The sequence below is a fragment of the Balaenoptera borealis genome (assembly GCF_965194805.1).
Source record: "Balaenoptera borealis genome assembly, chromosome: 12".
Lineage (NCBI taxonomy): Eukaryota > Metazoa > Chordata > Mammalia > Artiodactyla > Balaenopteridae > Balaenoptera > Balaenoptera borealis.
The window spans coordinates 78,034,950-78,052,496 of NC_138869.1; the positions used below are offsets into that span (position 1 = coordinate 78,034,950).

At 52.0% G+C, this 17,547-nt stretch overlaps 1 protein-coding gene across 1 annotated transcript; it reads right to left on the reverse strand.

Moving 5' to 3' along the window:
* Window positions 1–76: 76 nt before the first annotated feature.
* Window positions 77–17,206, reverse strand: DRC5 (dynein regulatory complex subunit 5). The gene is made up of 5 exons (XM_082347619.1): window positions 16,971–17,206; window positions 8,061–8,455; window positions 6,487–7,055; window positions 2,474–2,923; window positions 77–866 (listed from the first exon to the last, which is right to left on the reverse strand). The coding sequence occupies exons 2-5, from the start codon at window positions 8,359–8,361 to the stop codon at window positions 657–659; spliced, it is 1,530 nt and encodes a 509-aa protein (XP_082203745.1). The 5' UTR covers window positions 8,362–8,455; window positions 16,971–17,206; the 3' UTR covers window positions 77–656.
* Between the last annotated feature and the right edge of the window lie 341 nt (window positions 17,207–17,547).

Sequence of the window (17,547 nt, forward strand, 5' to 3'; positions counted from 1 at the left end):
GTCGCACCTCTCTCGCCATCTCCCCGTCCGTGAGCAGCAATCTGGGGAGGCCGATGGGTCTGAGCCCCTCCTGTCACCTCTGTTTCCCCCTTCCTAGGTTGGGGGGAATGGATTAGGGATGGCGTGGCTTGTAGAACTGGATGACTTAAGCGGAGTTAAGTAAGAGGGAGGTGGCATCCGCAGGGGTGATGGTGGAAGAGCCAGGCAAAGCTATGCTGTAGCCTGGGGGGGGGGCGGGGGGTGGAGAGAGAGTGAGTGTGTTTGAAGGTCAAGAGGTCAAGGATCTGTTTGGTAGAGAGAAAAATGGTGGGGCGGAGGGTGGTCAGGGAGATGTGTGACCCCCGTGGGAGAGTCTGGGCAGGCACAGTCCCTTAGAGTCTGCTTTGCCTTCCCTATTCTTGGGAGAAGTAGTCATTTCAGTAAGTCCGGTAATACCCTCTCCCTGGGTACCACGGCTAAGTCCCACTTCCTACCCCTATCCCAGGCCCCTTCCTCTCCTCACATCTTTATCTGCACAGCCCTTGATCACTCATCCCAAAGATATTCTTGGTCTCCCTCCCCCCTCCCTCCAGACCAGTGTGACACTCTGCAGCAGGCATGGCAGGGGCATGAAATGAGGGGTGGGGCTAGGTCACTGCCCCAGCCCTGTCCCCATCTTATCCCGCAGGGTTCTCAGGGCCCTTGGCAGTGGCTGGTGACATGAAGTGGCTGGGACTCAGGGCCCGCTGGCGGGCTGCTTCGCGGTTGGCACAGAGGGCCTGGCCGATGAGATACTCGCTCTCCTGGGCGATATCTGACAGGCGCAAATCAAACTCCAGGAGGGTCTTGTTGTCTGACATGCCTTCTAGAAGCTGCTTCCCGCCATCCTGGGTCAGGAATACAAAGGAAAGCGTCACTTTCCGCCACTACCCAGGATCACACACACAGGTGGGTGTGTACACACATACACATATTTATATAGATGTGACTGAAACAACAGTTTCACAAAACAATTCTTAACCTATTTGTGTGGCACTGACATTTTCTATCCTATTCTATCCTGTTCCATCCTATTCTCTGATAAAAACGGTGCTCAAAGTTCACTAAATTGATTTTTCAACCCCAATGGTTTGAAAAACATGGCGCTATGTCAGTGATGGTGATTCCTCTCCTCTGGTTCAGCCATGAGCATGTGAGACAAATCTGGCTCGTGAGATATGAGGGGGAAGTTTGGAGGGAGTGACTTCTGGGAAGTTTCTCCTCATAAAAGAGAACAAAAGAGAGTAGTGGTCTCCCTTTTTCTGCCTCTGAGCGTGGCCCAATGGAAAATGCAGCCACCGTCTTGGGCTCGTGAGAGTCGCACAAGAGAGGACGTGGCTGTGTGGCTGGGTGGGCAGAGCAGAGGATGGCGCTGAGCCAAGGACCTCACCAACCCCAGAACCCCCTTCCCCTGGGCTCCTGATTATGGGACACAATGAATATTCCTCTTGTTTAAGCCATTTCCTGGTTAAGCTTTCTGTTACTTGTAGCCAAGAGCACCCCCTCTGGAGACAGTGTCTATGTGAGCAAGACTGTCCTCTGGGGAGGTTTGGTAGGGTGCAGGGCCCTAACTGGAGTACGTGGAGGGCTGTCCTTGCTAGTTCCTACAGCTCCAGCCCCTTCTGGGTTGGGTGGGCCAGGCCTAATGTGAAAAATGCCACATTGGGAGGCAGAATGCTGCTGTTCTAAGGTTGTGATCCAACAGCATGTTGCAAAGTCAATTCAGTGGGTCACAGAAGCATTTTTTTTTTTTAATGAAGCCGTGTACATTATAAAGGAAATCATCAGTATATATCACAAGCAGTACAAGTAACTTTCAATTATGTTATATTGATGTATATGTTCACTAGGTGTTCATGAAAATTGCATTTCTTACTCTGAGACTTGGTCAAGATTTGAAAGACATTGTCTACTGGAAAGGATCCAGGATTTCAACCTGACTGGATGCTCTCGGGCAACTCACTAACCTCTCTGAGGTTCAGTTTTCCATCTGTAAAGTGGGGTTAAGAATACACATTTTACTAGATAACTGCGAGGGTTAAAGAGTAACGAATGGATACTGGGTGCCTAGCATAGGCACCCAGTATCCATACTATAGAACCCCGAGTAATAGTAACAGCTAGCAATTACTGAGGACCTAGCCAGTGCCTGCAATGGATAACTGCTTTACAAGCATAACTCATTTAATCCTCTCAGTAACAACACTTAGAAGTAGATGCTATTATTATTCCCATTTTACAGAGGAGGAGATGGAGGCCCCAAAAGTTTAAGTAACTTAACCAAGTGCTAAATGGCAGAGCTAGGGTGAGAACCGGGTAAAGGCTGTGATCCTAACAATATCTCCTACGTACCCCAATTATCCCCTAAGTACCGCGCAGCAATTGGATTCCACTCCCGCCTCCCAAGGCCCCAGGGCCTCCCCTTGGCCCTGCCTGTCCCAGAAGCGGTGGCTCACCGGCCCGATGCGGTTGCAGGACAGGTTGATGCTAGTGAGCGTGGTGTTGATGGACAGGACCTGGGAGAGGAGCGTGGCCGTGGCCTCGGACAGCTCGTTGCCCCCGAGGTGCAGTGTGGTGAGGCACTTGTTGGTCTGCAGGGCGTGGGCGAGCGCCTGGCCGCCCTCATCCTCGATGCAGTTGAGGCGCAGGTTGAGGGAGACGAGGTCGCTGTTGTGCGCCAGGGCGTGAGCCAGCGACTGGGCGCCGGGCGCGCGCACCTGGTTGTTGGCGAGGTTGAGCACGCGCAGGCGGCTGTGGCCCAGCAGCTTGGCGGCAGCGCGCGCGCCCCGGTCTCCAATGAGGTTGTGTGACAGGTCCAGCTCCTCTAGGGCCGCGTGGTCCAGGAGGCTGCAGATTAGGATGCGGGCCTTGTCGTCGTCCACCTTGCTTCGGGTCAGCCTGAAGATCTGTGGGCAGGTAGAGGGGCCGCAGCACCCGGCAACCAGGAATAATCTGCCTGCCTACCTACCTCCTGCAGGTAGAGGAGGGAGCCCCAGGGAGGAGGAGTTCTGCTCTTTGAGGAACTTGGCTGGGAAGGGGGAGAAAGGTAGAGCGGTAATGGATGAGGGGTTTGGCCACCTGGCTGGTTCTTGGGCAGGGCAGGCCTACCCAGCATGACACAGTGGTGCAGAATTGGTGGCAGCTAGTAGGGGGAAAAGACTACCACTTATTGAGAAATGACTATGTGCTGGGCATGCTGCTAGAACATTCCATAGCCATATCTCTAACCCTCAGCATCCCAGTGAAATGGAACAAGTTCTCTCCATTTTACAGTAGAAAATGGAGGCTTTGAGCGGATACATCATTTGCCCAAAGTCACACAATGATTAAGCTGCGGAGGCAGGTTTTGAATCCAGGTCTGTTGGATGCGGCAGCCCCTCACTGCGCCCTCCTCAGCCAGCTAAGCTCCACTGTGGCAAGGAGAGGAACTCTTTGAAGGAGAGTGCCAGGGTAAGAACCAGGGAGAAAGTGGGAAACGTTGAGAAACAGTAAATGGATGGGATGAAGAAAAAGGATAAAAGAAAGGGGGTGGGACTAGCATTATGAATATCGGAGGTGGGACCCCTGTCCCTTTCCTTCTCACTGGCTTGGCCCGCTGCTCCCTCTGCCTTGAGACCTCTGAGTGGCTGGCCTCCCCATCCTTCAGTCCTCTCCTCTCTCTACATCCCTCTTAGCCAGCTCAGAATCTTTTGTCCCTCTTTTTTATTGCCTGTATCTGGCAAAGCTCCAACTGTGGATCAACCCCACTCTTTATTTTCTGTATGTCTGGGCCCAAGCAACTGACATGATGGAAAATGTCACATCACGGGACTGGCTGGTATCACTGGAACCACCAATAGGCCCTCAGTGCTGAGTGCCAACTCAACTCTGCTTCTCTGGACAATATACTCTCTCATAATCTACAACAACAACGATTTCAACCTTCTCCAGCCCCTCACCCTACAGCCTGAGGTGGGTCTCCTCAGCCATTGAGTAGGAACCCTTCCTTTTCCTAATCCGAAACATAAATCCACTGCAACCCACCACATCCACTCTCCCCTCTGCCTGGAGCCAACCGCCCTACCTCATCCCTAGACCCCATTCTTCCTGTCTTCTCAGGAACCTTCCTTGGTCAGTGAACCTGTGCCTCTCTCCTGTACTCAGCTCCTTTCTTGCAACTGGGTGGAGCTTTACATTGGTTTCATTTTTTACTTTTGTTTTTTTTATTTTTAATTTTTCATTATTTTATTGAAGTATAGTTGATTTACAGTGTTGTGTTAGTTTCTGGTGTACAGCAAAGTAATTCTTTTTCATATTCTTTTCCATTATGGTTTGTTACAGGATATTGAATACAGTTCCCTGAGCTATACAGTAGGACCTTATTTATCTTATATATAATAGTGTGTATCTGTTAATCCCAAACTCCTAATTTATCCCTCCCCCACCCCTTCTCCTTTGGTAACCATAAGTTTGTCTTCAATGTCTGTGAGTCTATTTCTGTCTTGTAAATATCTTGTATCATATTTTAGATTCCACATATAAGTGATATCATATGGTATTTGTCTTTGTTTGACTTACTTCACTTAGCATGATAATCTCTAGGTCCATCCATGTAGCTGCAAATGGCATTATTTTATTCTTTTTTATGGCTAAGTAGTATTCCATTGTTTATATATACCACATCTTCTTTATTCATTCATTTAGGTTGCTTCCATGTCTTGGCTATTGTAGATAATGCAACTGTGAACACTGGGGTGCATATATCTTTTTGAATTAGAGTTTTCTCTGGATATATGCCCAAAAATGGGATTGCTGAATCATATGGTAACTGTATTTTTAGTTTTTAAAGGAACCTCCATACTGTTCTCCACCGTGGCTGTACCAATTTACATTCCCACCAGCAATGAATGTAGGAGGGTTCCCTTTTCTTCATACCCTCTCCAGCATTTATTATTTGTAGACTTTTAAATGATGGCCATGCTGACTGGTGTGAGGTGACACCTCACTGTAGTTTTGATTTCATTTCTCTAATAATTAGCAAAGTTGAGCATATTTTCATTTGTCTGTTGGCCATCTGTATGTCTTCTTTGGAGAAATGTCTTTTTAGGTCTTCTGCCCATTTTTTGATTGGGTTGTTTTTTGGTTATTAAGTTGTATGAGCTGTTTGTATATTTTGGAAATCAAGCCCTTGTTGGCTGCGTCATTTGCAAATATTTTCTCCCAGTCTGTAGGTTGTCTTTTCATTTTGTTTATGGTTTCCTTTGCTGTTCAAAAGCTTATACGTTTGATTAGGTTCCATTTGTTTATTTTTGTTTTTATACATTAGTTTTAAACACGTGCAAATTTCTTCTTAAGAAAACCTAACCCCCTCATCTGTTACTGCTCTACCTTTCTCCCCCGTTCACAGCCAAGTTCTTGAAAAAGCTGATCATGGTCATTCCATTTCCTCACTTCCCACTCTCTCCATAAACCACTCCAATCTGGCCCCTGCTCCTGGCACTCCACTGACACAGCTTCTGCCCAGTGACCTCCAAGTTTGCTAAATCTGGTCCTCAGCTCCATCCCACTTCCCTTCTGCTCACTCCTCTTCTTGAAAAGCATCCCTCCCTCGGCTCTGTGACACAGTGCTGTGTCCTTCTTCTCTCCCACCTCTGATTTCTTGGCAGGCTCTCCCTCTTCCAACCAGAATATTTGGGACATACTTAAACTAAAAAAATATTCATTGTGTATCTGAAATTCAAATTTAACTGGATGTCCTATATTTTTATTTGGTAAATCTGGCAACTCTGTTCGAGTTGCAATTTTACATTTATATGATTGCTGATTACTGCCTTTTATCCGCACCAGACTGTTAGCTGGAGGGCACAAATGGTATAATTGTGCTCATGATTGAATCTTCAGCACCTAGGACAGGGCCTGGAGTGCAGATGTGTGTTGGATGACTAAATGGCTGGTGAATGGGCAGGGCAGTGCCTTGTGCATCTCTGCATCCCCAGAACCCAGCTTGGTGCAGAGTGCATAAAAGGACACTTGGTCAGGGACTTCCCTGGTGGCTCAGTGGTTAAGAATCCGCCTGCCAATGCAGGGGACACGGGTTTGAGCCCTGGTCTGGGAAGATCCCACATGCCACGGAACAACTAAGCCCGTGCGCCACAACTACTGAGCCTGTGCACTAGGGCCCGCGTGTCGCAATTACTGAGCCGGAGTGCTGCAACTACTGAAGCCTGCGTGCCTAGAGCCTGTGCTCTGCAACAAAAAAAGCCACCGCAATGAGAAGCCCACGCACCGCAACGAAGAGTAGCCCCCGCTCACTGCAACTAGAGAAAGCCCGCGCCCAGCGACGAAGACCCCACACAGCCAAAAAGAAAAAAGAAGAAGAAAAAGGACATTTGGTCAATGAGCAAGGAGGAAATAGGAGAAGAAGGTGGGGATACAAGAGGAAGGGAAGGGAAGAGGGAATCAGAGAGATGCTGAGAATGGCAGGTGGTACCTTGAGGGTGTGGCATGCCTTGACTGCGGCCGCCAGGGAGTGGCAGTCGCGGTAGGTGAAGAGGAAGAGGTTCCACTCGAAGTTCATGCCACAGTCCTTGACACCGTACACCAGGTCCAGCTCCTCCAGGTGGCTCAGGCCAGCCACCAGGTCGCCCAGTTGGTAGTGGTCCGTGGCCGGCTCCTCCATCTCTCCTTCGCTGCCGGAGTCGGACTGATCCCCGCCCCGAAGTGGGGGCGGGAGCTGCACGGGCGGAAGGAACTGATCCACCCGGATCGTGTGCACGTAGTTCCTGCAGAGCGGCAGCAGGTTGAGGATCACCTCGGGGTCCGTGGTGCTTGGGATAAAGTGCTTCAGCAGGTTCTCCAGGTGCAGCTCGAAGAACATGCGCTTCCAGCTGCCGCCGTGCTCGTCCACGTGGCACACGGGCCAGCGTTGCATGCAGCAGCGGCGCCAGTAGTTCTCATCCTCTATCAGGTTGGCGGTCACAGCCAGCGGCAGGTCGGGGGACAGGTGGTTCAGGACCTTCTTCTGATGCTCTGGGGGCAGCTGCTTCAGGATAGGGTTGTCTTTGGGAACAGAAATAGGAAAGTAGGAGTCACAGTGTTGGGGACGCTGCACATGATACCCTGAGCTGAGCCTGTCTGGGGGCACCCAGGAAAGGGAAGACCCTCCCCTGCCTTTAGGGAAGCCCAGTTTGAGAGAGGAGGCAGACTTCATTCTCAGAGAGGCTCAATCTGAGGAGGGAGACATCACCCCTGACTCTGGGTTGTTCCTGGTTGAAGGTAGATGTCTTAGCATCTGGTCTCAGGGAGCTCCCAGTCTGAGGCAGAATCTCAGGTCCAGCCCTCAGTTATTCCTTAATCTAGTAGAGGCGACAATCCCTGACTTCAGAGGCTTCCAGTTTGATTTGATTCATCCATTTCAAAACAAAATGTTTTTCTGAGCACCTATTATGCACCACACACTGTTCTAAGTGCTGAGGATACAAGAGTGAACAAAACAGAGGAAGCTGCTCCGTCTTATGAGCAGAGGCAGACTATAAACAAGTCAAATGAATATATTGTAGGTCTGGTGGTGACAAGTGCTGTAGACAAAATGATGGCCCTGTCCTCAGAGAGCTCCCCATCTGGTAAGAGAGGTTGGCAACTCATCTTTGAAAAGGATGAACATTTACAGAGACTAAAGTACAGAACAAACCAAGAACATATACACGCCATGGAAGACTCTGAGAGAGTGGAGGACGGTCAATCAGGGAGGGCTTTCTGGAGGAGGAGGTAGATCTGGCTTGGGCTGGGCTTTGTTGGAGAGAGTGGGAAAGGTGAGGAACAGGCATAGGCATGGAGGGCACAGTGTGTGTGGGAGCCTGGTGGGACCTGGAAGTGGGGATGGCCAGAGAAACTGTCCTGGCCTCTGGGGCAGGGGGAGGGAAGTGCTGAGTGGGCATGAGGATGCTGTGTGGGAGGGCAGGGGCTGCCCCAGGACCCAGCTCTGAGGCCTCACCTCCAGCCAGTCCCTGCCCACTGGGCCCCACTCCTGGCCTTCTCTCCCAACCGAGGCAGGGACAGACTCACTCTGGAAGTTCTTGACAATGTGCTGAATGCAGAGTTCTGTGAGGAGGGGCACAATGGCCACTGACCACTCAGCATCCTCAGCGATGATCCTGCGCATCCGACGTACCCCAGCCCCAGAACTCGGGCCCTTGGACTTCACTGGGGGTGGGATGACAGAGGGCTTTGAGGGCTGTGGGCCTGTGCTCGAAGCTTGGCCGGCAGTGGAGGACTGGTCCTGGGTGGAGATGGAGGACTGGTCCTGGGTGGAGATTGAGGACCAGCTGCGGACCGATAGTGAGGGTGTTATCTGGGTTTCCTCCATGCTGGGGGCTGACAACACAGGGACAAGTGGCCTCTTGGATGGCCTCGTGACAGGGAGTTTCTCAGACAGGCGGGTCCTGGATGCCGGTGGGAACCTGGAGCAAGAGGAAGGGATGGAGTTGTTACTTTGGAGGGTCTCGGTGGGCTTTTACCAAGAGACGTAGTAGGGGTGGTTCTTAAGGGTCAATCTCTGGATTAGAGCAAATCCAGGTGCAAATCTCACTAGCTGGGCAGCCTTGGGCCAGTTACTGAAACTTTCTGAGTTTCAGACGCTTCCTCTGTGAAATGAGGATAACCATTACCAATAAGATGATTGGGAGGAGTGAATAAAAATAATGCATCCAAGGAGGCATAGCATACTGTGACACACAAAACTGTAGCAAGCAACAGCCCCACATTTTAGACAGTAATAGCTACACAGCAATTACAAGCAATTGCTGTATGCTGGACCCTTTTTTTAGTTTTTTATGCATATCAGCCCATTTGATTCTCACAAAAGCCTTTTTGAAATAGGCACTGATAGACTCATTTTTCTGATGTGAAACTGAAGCACAGAGAGGTTAACTGACTTGCCCAATGTCACAAAGCTTATAAATAACACAGGTGGATTTAAACTCAGTCTATCAAGTTCGGCCAAAAGACTGAGGTATGATAAAGAACCATTTAGTTCAAAACAGCTCCCTGCACTAAGTATTTTACAGAACAGCAACTGCCTGACCAGGAGGATGGGGTCGAGAACAGCACTGGCCAATAGAAACACAGAAATAGAAATATAATGAATGCCAAAATGCAAGCCACATATACTATTTAAAAATTTCTCGTACAGACATTAAAAAAGGAAAGAGAAAACAAGTGAAATTAGTTTTATGTTTAACCCAATATGAACAAAATATTATCGTTTAAATATGTAATCAATATAAAAATTATTAATGAGATATTATATATATATTTATATCAAGCTTTCAAAATCTGATGGCTAGTGGCTACTGTTCTGGGTGGTACAGGAGAGAGGGGAAGGAGAAGGGGAACTGCACTCATGCCCTACCCAGGGTGCCAGCACCTTTTCCTCTTCCCTCTGAGGGCTCCAGCTCGGCCCCCTCCCTTCAATCTCCCCATCCCAGTCTTCCTAGTTCTCCCAGCCCCTGGGCATTCCAGACGGCAGCGGGAAGGAGTGGGAGGCGACAAGGCAGCTAAATCTGGGGCTGAAGTCAGAAGACAGAGAATGTGTCCGGGGCTGCCCCCGCCCCTCCATTTGTCCATTCCTGCACCCTTGCTGCAGGTGTCCCTGCCCCGAGACTGCAGGCGGAACAGGGGCTGCTCGGCCCGGCACACAGCTCGTGCTCTGGGTTTGCTCCCTGACTCGATGCACTGTGTAGTGGCCAGTGGGAAGGAACAGTCTGAACCAGCAAAGGTGTCCTTGGCAGATGGAGGGGACCAGATGGTGCTCCCTGGTCCTTCAGGGATCTCAAGGAGGAAGAGCCTGGCTCTGTGTGTGTGTGTGTGTGTGTGTGTGTGTGTGTGTGTGTGAGAGAGAGAGAGGAGGGAGAGAGAGAGAGGCAGGAGGGGGCAGTGTAAGGAAGATATCTATGTATTTTTGTGGCACACTTATGCAAATCAAATGCAAATTGACAAACAGATTGGGTCCAGAATTGTGGAATAAGCAGCTGGTGCTTTTTGACTAATGGTCCTTCAGAGGGTGTGGCTGGGAGGGGGTGCTGCTTGGAGGCACCAGATGACTTTGCATTTCTGGCTTTGCCAGTGACTTGCTGTGTGACCTCGGCCAAGTTACTTAGTTTATCTGAGCTCCAGTTTCCTTATCTGTAAAAGGGGATAGTAATATCTTCCTATGCAGGCTGTGGTGGAGATTCCCCCGAGGTATTTGAATCACACTGATAATATTTGACAAGAGTACTGGAGGGGGTGCGTGGAGGATAAAGGCATTCTGAGGGACAGGGGTCTTGGGCTGGGGAGGGAAAGCCCTGGAGACCTGCTTCTTGAGTGCCGACCTCAGATGGTGCCTTTGAGTGAGGCCCTTCCCTGTCTCCAGGGGACACGTGAAGGGCAAGGTGGTGGTGGTGTTCGGGTCTGGATAGAAGGACAAGGGGCCTGGCAGTCTGGGCAAGAGGAGGAGGAAAGGGACAACAGGCCAGCCCTGCTCCTGCCAGCTCCGCACCTGGACGCCTGGGGCTCCCTCCACAGTTCTGGCCTAAGACATGCCGGTATTCCCCTTGGTCCCAGATGCATCCCAGGACACCCTGCGGGCCATGCCCAAGGGAGCAGAACCCAGCTTGGCCGGGGGAGCTGGCTCTCCAGGCATTTCTCACAGCACTGCCGGGCCTCACCATCCTGGTTGGTGGTCCCTTCTTCCTCTCGGGAAGCCACATGTTGGGAGACCCCACCTGGGGCCTGGTGGGGTGCTCTCTGGAACGGGGTGGCTCTGCTCTCACTGCCTATTGCCTTAGGCATTAGGACCTGGCAGCCCTTCCTAGGGTCTGGTCCTAACCGCTCTGGCTGCTGTTTGGAGCCTGCAGCCTTCTCCGGGCAGGATGCTGCAGGACACCCCCCAGGGCTGGTCCAGGGCCCTGAGCCACCTCCTCAGAAAGAAGGGGCAGGGCGGCCCTCCATGTGCTCAGCATGCTTCACTGGTAGAAAAAAAGAGCCCCTATTGTCCTGCAACGTTTACAGAGACCTCCATACATGATGTCTGATGTCATTTGTTAAGGCAAATATTGACAACATTAACCTCATAATAAGGTCAGAGTTGATAGTTTTCACTCATCACTTCCTGACTTTTTTTTTAAAAGTCGGCATTACAAAAATATTTTTGGCAAGCAAATTGTTACCAGATAGAGGATTCTTCTAAGAAGGATTTTAGTTCCAAAAGTTGCTTTAAAAAAAATACTTAGGGGCTTCCCTGGTGGCGCAGTGGTTGGGAGTCTGCCTGCTAGTGCGGGGGACGCGGGTTCGAGCCCTGGTCTGGGAGGATCCCGCATGCCGCGGGGCGGCTGGGCCCGTGAGCCACAGTTGCTGAGCCTGCGCGTTTGGAGCCTGTGCTCCGCAACAAGAGAGGCCCTGATAATGAGAGGCCCGCGCACCGCGATGAGGAGTGGCCCCCACTTGCCACAACTAGAGAAAGCCCTCGCACAGAAACGAAGACCCAGCACAGCCATAAATAAATAAATAAATAAATAAAAATTGTATAACTTTAAAAAAAAAACAAAAAACTTAAAAGAACCAATCAAATATAAAACAAAATATGTTTCAAAGGATAATGAGCAAGATGAACTCCTTGCCTCTCAGTTACTAATGTTACAAAGATGATATCAAGTCGCATGCCCGACTCTTCTCAACCACTATGCGGCTGCCACTCTCAACTCTCCTCGGGGCCTCTGGCTCATTCTCCAGAAGCCTCCGTCGAAGGCTCCTCTGACTCCGCCCACCCCTCAGGGTTTAGCTGCGGCTGCCCGGCCTCACTTCTTCCTCTTGCTGGGCTGCAGCTCTCCCGTCTCCTCTGAGCTCCAGACTCAGGGCCACCGGCCTGCCTCCCGGCTCCCGCGGATTCAATCTGCCTCCCAAGAGAACTCAGTGCCTCCTGCGAGCTGCCGCTCCTCGGGGCTCCCTATCTCGGCCAGGGGTACCGGGAGGCCTCCAGGTGCCTGAAGCCCGAAGCTGGGAACCACCTCTCTCCTTCAGGCCCCCCACCTGGTTACTGCTGTTTCCCCTCAGTTCTGCTTCTCCCGCCCCAGGGTCCCTCCGCTCCCTTCCTGCTGCAGCCTTAGCTCAGGGCCTCGTTGTCCACCTGGATTGTAGCTGCAGCTGCCCAGCACTGGGTGTGTCATCCAGCATCTAGCCTTCCCACAGCTGCCGTGGCAGGCCAGCTTCCTCAGCTCCATGTAGAAGGCCCTCCGTGACCGGACGCTCTGTTTGAAATAAACTCCTCTCTGCATCTGGAACACCGCAGACTAGTCTATGCCACCCAGCCTTTGCTCAAGCTGCTCCTTCTTCCTGGAATGCCTTTCCCACGGTCTTGGCCTGGGAAACGGACCCTCACTGGTCTTGTGAGCCTGAGCTCAAGCACCATTTTCCCTCTGGAGGCTTTTAGCTTCTCTTGCGCCCCACCTTCCCTTTGTCAGACCCCCACCCCCACCCCAGTACCTGTGTCACTTCGGTGGTGACTGACCTCCCTCTCCCCACACCCACACTAGACTGTGGGTTCCTCCAGGTGTGGGGACAATTTCTTACTTATTTTCATCTCTAACCCCTAACCCAGTGTCAGGTCTGCTGGGGAGGCAGCTGGTGTTTGGGGCTGCCCCACCTCCTTCTGATCATAGATTCTGGCCAATAGGAGTGCCCTGTAATGGTCAGAGTGATTGGTTCAGGGGTGCACCTGATGTAAGCTAATCAGAGTCCTTCTTGGGATTTGTCCAAGTGGAGGTAGACAAAAGGACATATGTCCTTGAAGGATACGGATCCGCTGCTGCTGGAAGCTGTTTCCCTTCACACGGAAAAGGCCTGTCTGAGACAGGAGGAAATGCTGCCTGGTGGAGACCAGTAGGAATGGGAGGTGGCACCTCTGGTCCCCAGGCCTCGTCCCCGAGGGCCCTCTGAGGGCTTCCTTCAGTTCTGAGACCTAACTCGACAGCCTTCTGACAAGTCCCTTTTGCTGAAGCTAAGAGTTGGGTTTCTGCCCCTTTGTGACCAAAGGGTCCTGACCATTTGGGTGGCTCACCATTTGGTGAATGAAATTACAGGAAAAATCCTAAATCGGTAGATGAACTAGTTCAATGGGTTGGCCAGGGGCCGCCAGGCTATTACTCACCTGGCCTGATGTCTAACTCCGGAGGCCTTTTCCTCTCCCGACCACCCGAGCCTCCGACCTCATCTCCCATCTCTCCAGCCACAGGACAGTATCAGCACTTAACAGTTACAAGTTTCTTTCAGAACGCTTCTCTCATTGGAGTCTTACAACCAACCACTCTACGCTGGAGTCAGGGCAGGCTTCTCACCCCCATTTTATGGATGAAGAAACTGAAGCCCAGACCAGGAAGTAATGGGCCCCCGGATATCTAGGAGGGCTGGGGTCAGGGTCAGGGGCTTGGCTGCCTCTATCCACAGTGCCCTGCTCTTCCAGTCACTTCGCCCCCCTCCACTAGGAAAGAAAAAGCCTGTTCTTGTTCCCCCAGGAAGCAGGCATCCCAGGAATCTGTCAGGGAGGGTCTCCCCAGGCTGGGTGTTGGCTGGAAATTCCCACTATGGGAATTTCAGGTCCCTAACATAAGGCTTTCATCCCTGTTATATTAAGATGCATTTCCTCCCTAATGAAATGAAATCTTAACCGTCCATACATGCGTGTGTATATATCCCTATGTTAACCTTGAACTGCTATTTACTTACTTATTTATTTATTTTATTTTTTGGCTGGGCCATGCCGCTTGCGTAATCTTAGTTCCCCGACCAGGGATTGAACCTGGGCCACGGCAGTGAAAGCGCTGAGTCCTAACCACTGGACCGTCAGGGTATTCACTGAACTCACCGTTTTAGGTCAAACAAAAGCATAGTAAATTATGAAATATATACTGATATTAATGTAGCAAACTTTAAAAAAATGTAGGTCATGCAATATATTATCCTATCTAACAGTTTAAGTCAGAAAGGGGATATAGATATATCTCCCCTCTTATCAGTCGTCCACACCTCAGTGTGAATGAGTTTCAGGTCCAAAAAGCAAAGTTGGGAAGGAGTCAAGGAGAATGCACCGCTGAGTGGGGGGGGAGTGGGGAGGGCTCACAGGAGAATGAGAAGCCAGGAGAACTGAGGTAACTCCTCCTACTTCCCAGGGCAGCCTTAGTCTGGCCTGGGCATCACCAGTCTGCTGCTGAGGGTGGTTCTAGTGACACTATCTTCCCTAGAAGCCTGTGGATGGGTAGACACCCATTAACCAGCCTCCCACAGCACTCAAGGGCCCATAGAGGACAGCCCCAGAAGTGGCAGAGTGGGTACCTTCCCTTCTGGAGCCTTCTCTCCCTGGGGAGCCAGTGGGGCTGTCAGAGAATCCCAGAGTTTGAAGACCGGAAGGGTGTCCAAGACTCTGTCCTCTGGGGCAGGAATCCTCTTGACGTTCCAGAAAGGTGAGTGCCACCGAGAGTGAGTGCCTCTTGTGCCACCATCTGTGTCCCCCTCTAAGGGCACACCCTGCCCTCAGATGGGAAAGTGGGGACAAGCCAGTGATCTTTCATCTCCTGACACCTGTCTCATGGGCCTGTGGGGCCTCACATGCTATGTCTCCAACATCAACCCTGCCAACCCAGGGCCACAATCCCTGAAGAAAGGTAAATCCTCCTCCTCCTTCCCTGGTCCCAACCCTGTGTCCTCAGGACCAGCGTCCAGGGTCCTGAAATCACATTCAACCCATAACTCAAAGGGTTAGGTGTTAAGGTCTGCTCTCTACATGTCCAAGCACAGGCAACAGAAAGTGATGAGGGGCTTCCTTGGTGGTGCAGTAGTTGAGAATCCACCTGCCAATGCAGGGGACATGGGTTCAAGCCCTGGTCTGGGAAGATCCCACATGCCGCAGAGCAACTAAGCCCGTGCACCACAACTACTGAGCCTGCACTCTAGAGCTTGCGAGCCACAACTACTGAAGCCCGCACACCTAGAGCCTGTGCTCCGCAGCAAAGAGAAGCCACCGCAATGAGAAGCCCGAGCACCACGACAAAGAGTAGCCCCCGCTCACAGCAGCTAGAAAGAAAGCCTGCGCGCAACAAAGACCGAACACAGCCAAAAAAATAATAAATTAAAAAAAAAAGTGATGAGATGCCTCAGTTTGGCCAGGAGTGTCCTCATTATTTATTTTTGGCTGCGCTGGGTCTTCATTGCTGTGCTCGGGCTTCCCATAGTTGTGACGAGCAGGGGCTACTCTTTGTTGAGATGCACGGGCTTCTCATTGCAGTGGCTTCTCTTGTTGCGGAGCATGGGCTCTAGGCGTGCGGGTTTCATTCGTTGTGGCTCACGGGCTTCAGTAGTTGTGTTAGATATTACGACGAAGATGTTAGATGTTGTACCTACGTAAGCCTATGAAATCTTCAATTTTATTATTGAGGATTATTATTATGATAACTCTATTATCCTCATTTCACAAACAGGAAAACAAAGAAAACAGAGGCTTAGAGAACTTAAGTAACTTGCTAAGCATCACACAGCGAGTAAGTGGAGAAGCTGAGCTTTAAGCTGATGTCTGTCCAAAGCTCTCCCTTACTTCTCTGCACAAAAGCAGAGACAAATCATGAGATGTTGGGATTGCTTCCTAAATTGCCCTAGACTCAGTCGTCACAGCACTTTTCCAGTGGGCCTTCCACTCTCTCCAGCGTGGAGGCCAGGGTTACCCTCGTTGCTGCTGACCTAAACAGCCCAGGCTCCCTCGCCCCCTAAGTCACTTCCAGGCACAGGGTCCTTCTGCAAAACTGGATTATCACCTGTATCCTTAAGCTTCTGAGGCCCCACGAGGACCCAAGAGATACTGCAGAGCTGTGCTTTCCTGCCCCATGGTCCACACCGGACCCTCCATGCTCCTCCCACACCTAGGATTCAATGCTCGACTCTCCAGCACATTCCCTCTTCTCAGAAAGTTCTCAGACCTTCTCCATCCTTCTCAAGTCCCCGGTTAAATCCAACCACTGTGTGCAGAGGCTCCTCCTGCCTGCCCAAATGGGAAAGTTGAAGATGCTAGGGGAGGGGGTGCCCTCTCCCCTTCCTGCTCACCACATCCCTGGTCCTCACCTCCCTCCCTCAGAACTGAGAGGCAGAAGCACCTGGCCTTCTTTAGGCCCGTGAACACCTCTGTGGCCTTGGACGCCCCCTCTGGGCTGGCTGGGTTTTGATGCCCCCTCACCCCCCCACCTTCTCTGATGGTGCTTCCTCTGCCTTCTCAGCCAGCTTCTCCTCAGGGCCCTGGGCTTTTGTCTACATTTCCCCCGATCCCTTTCATGCGTACTGTATCAGACCCTACCTCAGGCCAAGTCACTGGCACATTCGCATTTGGGAATTCACAGTTTGCAGAATCACAAAAGAGGGGCACAAAAGTTTCTCTGACAGCTCTGGCCCACCACCCTTGGTCTCTGGCCGGTGAAACAGTTTGCACACTTATCACACCCCTGGGCCAGGCCCACTTATGTCTGTTGCCTTGAGGGACTTCAGCCAGCAGGAGCTGGGAATAGGGGTCAGCCTTTATGGGAAGACTGGGGCCCAGGGGCTTGGGACTGCTTTCCCCCACGACCTATTCTTGCTCCACTTTCCCCTTTCTCCATCTCACGGACCCCCTCCCCTGACTCGCAGACCCTGGGCCAGTTTGCAGTGGCTGTAGCGGGTTAGGAGGCACGGATCCCACTTCAAATGGGGGTGGGGTTGGGGGCCTCTCGTAGGTACAGACCGGCCCTTCCTCCCCACGCGAAATGTGGAGCCAAGGCTGCGGCAGCCTGCAGACTTCGGCCGGGTGGGAGGATGCTGGAGGGGTTCCCGTGCCCCGTCGGTGGGAGTCGGGGCAGGGAGAGCTCAGCCCGCTAGGGCAGACCGGGGTCGAGGTCGCCTCACCGCTTCCGAGACTTGGGCGCTCACCTTCCAGCAGGTCCCTCGCGGCTCAGGTCGTTAGGGACGCCCTGTGTCGTTAGGGGGCGGGTCCTAGACGACGGGTGCGCGTGCGCGCTTGTGCAAGCCGGGCTCTGCTCTTGGAAGGTTGTCGCAGCGTGCCTTGGCCCAGGGTCGACGCAAAGAAGTGTCCGTCTGAGGCGCTCTGTGGGGCCGCCAAGCAGGCAGGGGGAACCCTGGCGGTGCGGCACGCTTTGTGCGTCTTGGGGACATGTTTAGGAACGGGTGGGCTTTTGAGGGGGAAGGTGGGGAGTGGGGGATGGCGGCAGGGCTCCTGGACCGCTATAGTGCTGTTCCTTCTCGGAGCCTTTTGTGTGGAAATGGAGGTGGGCATGACGAATGGAAAGAGGGTCTCGGAAAAGCATCAGCAGCCAGTCTTTTCTGGAAGAGGAGAAGGGTGGAAGGGCACCTGTAGGCGTTCCTGAACTCCCCTGAGGCCCCCGGTTGACGCCAGGCCCTGCAGGGGAGCAGTGGGCTGCGGCATCCCTGCAGAGGTGCCCTTGGCCTTTCTTCAGGGTGTCAGCAAGGCTGAAGAGTGGCACCAGGC

Bases quoted from the DNA above. Each gene is read 5' to 3' on its own strand.
- DRC5 (XM_082347619.1), bottom strand. From the start codon at position 8,361: ATGGAGGAAACCCAGATAACACCCTCACTATCGGTCCGCAGCTGGTCC. The intron at 7,056-8,060 runs GTGAGTCTGTCC...CTGTTCCCAAAG, and splicing joins CATTGTCAAGAACTTCCAGA to ACAACCCTATCCTGAAGCAG. The intron at 867-2,473 runs GTGAGCCACCGC...TTCCTGACCCAG, and splicing joins CCTGCAACCGCATCGGGCCG to GATGGCGGGAAGCAGCTTCT.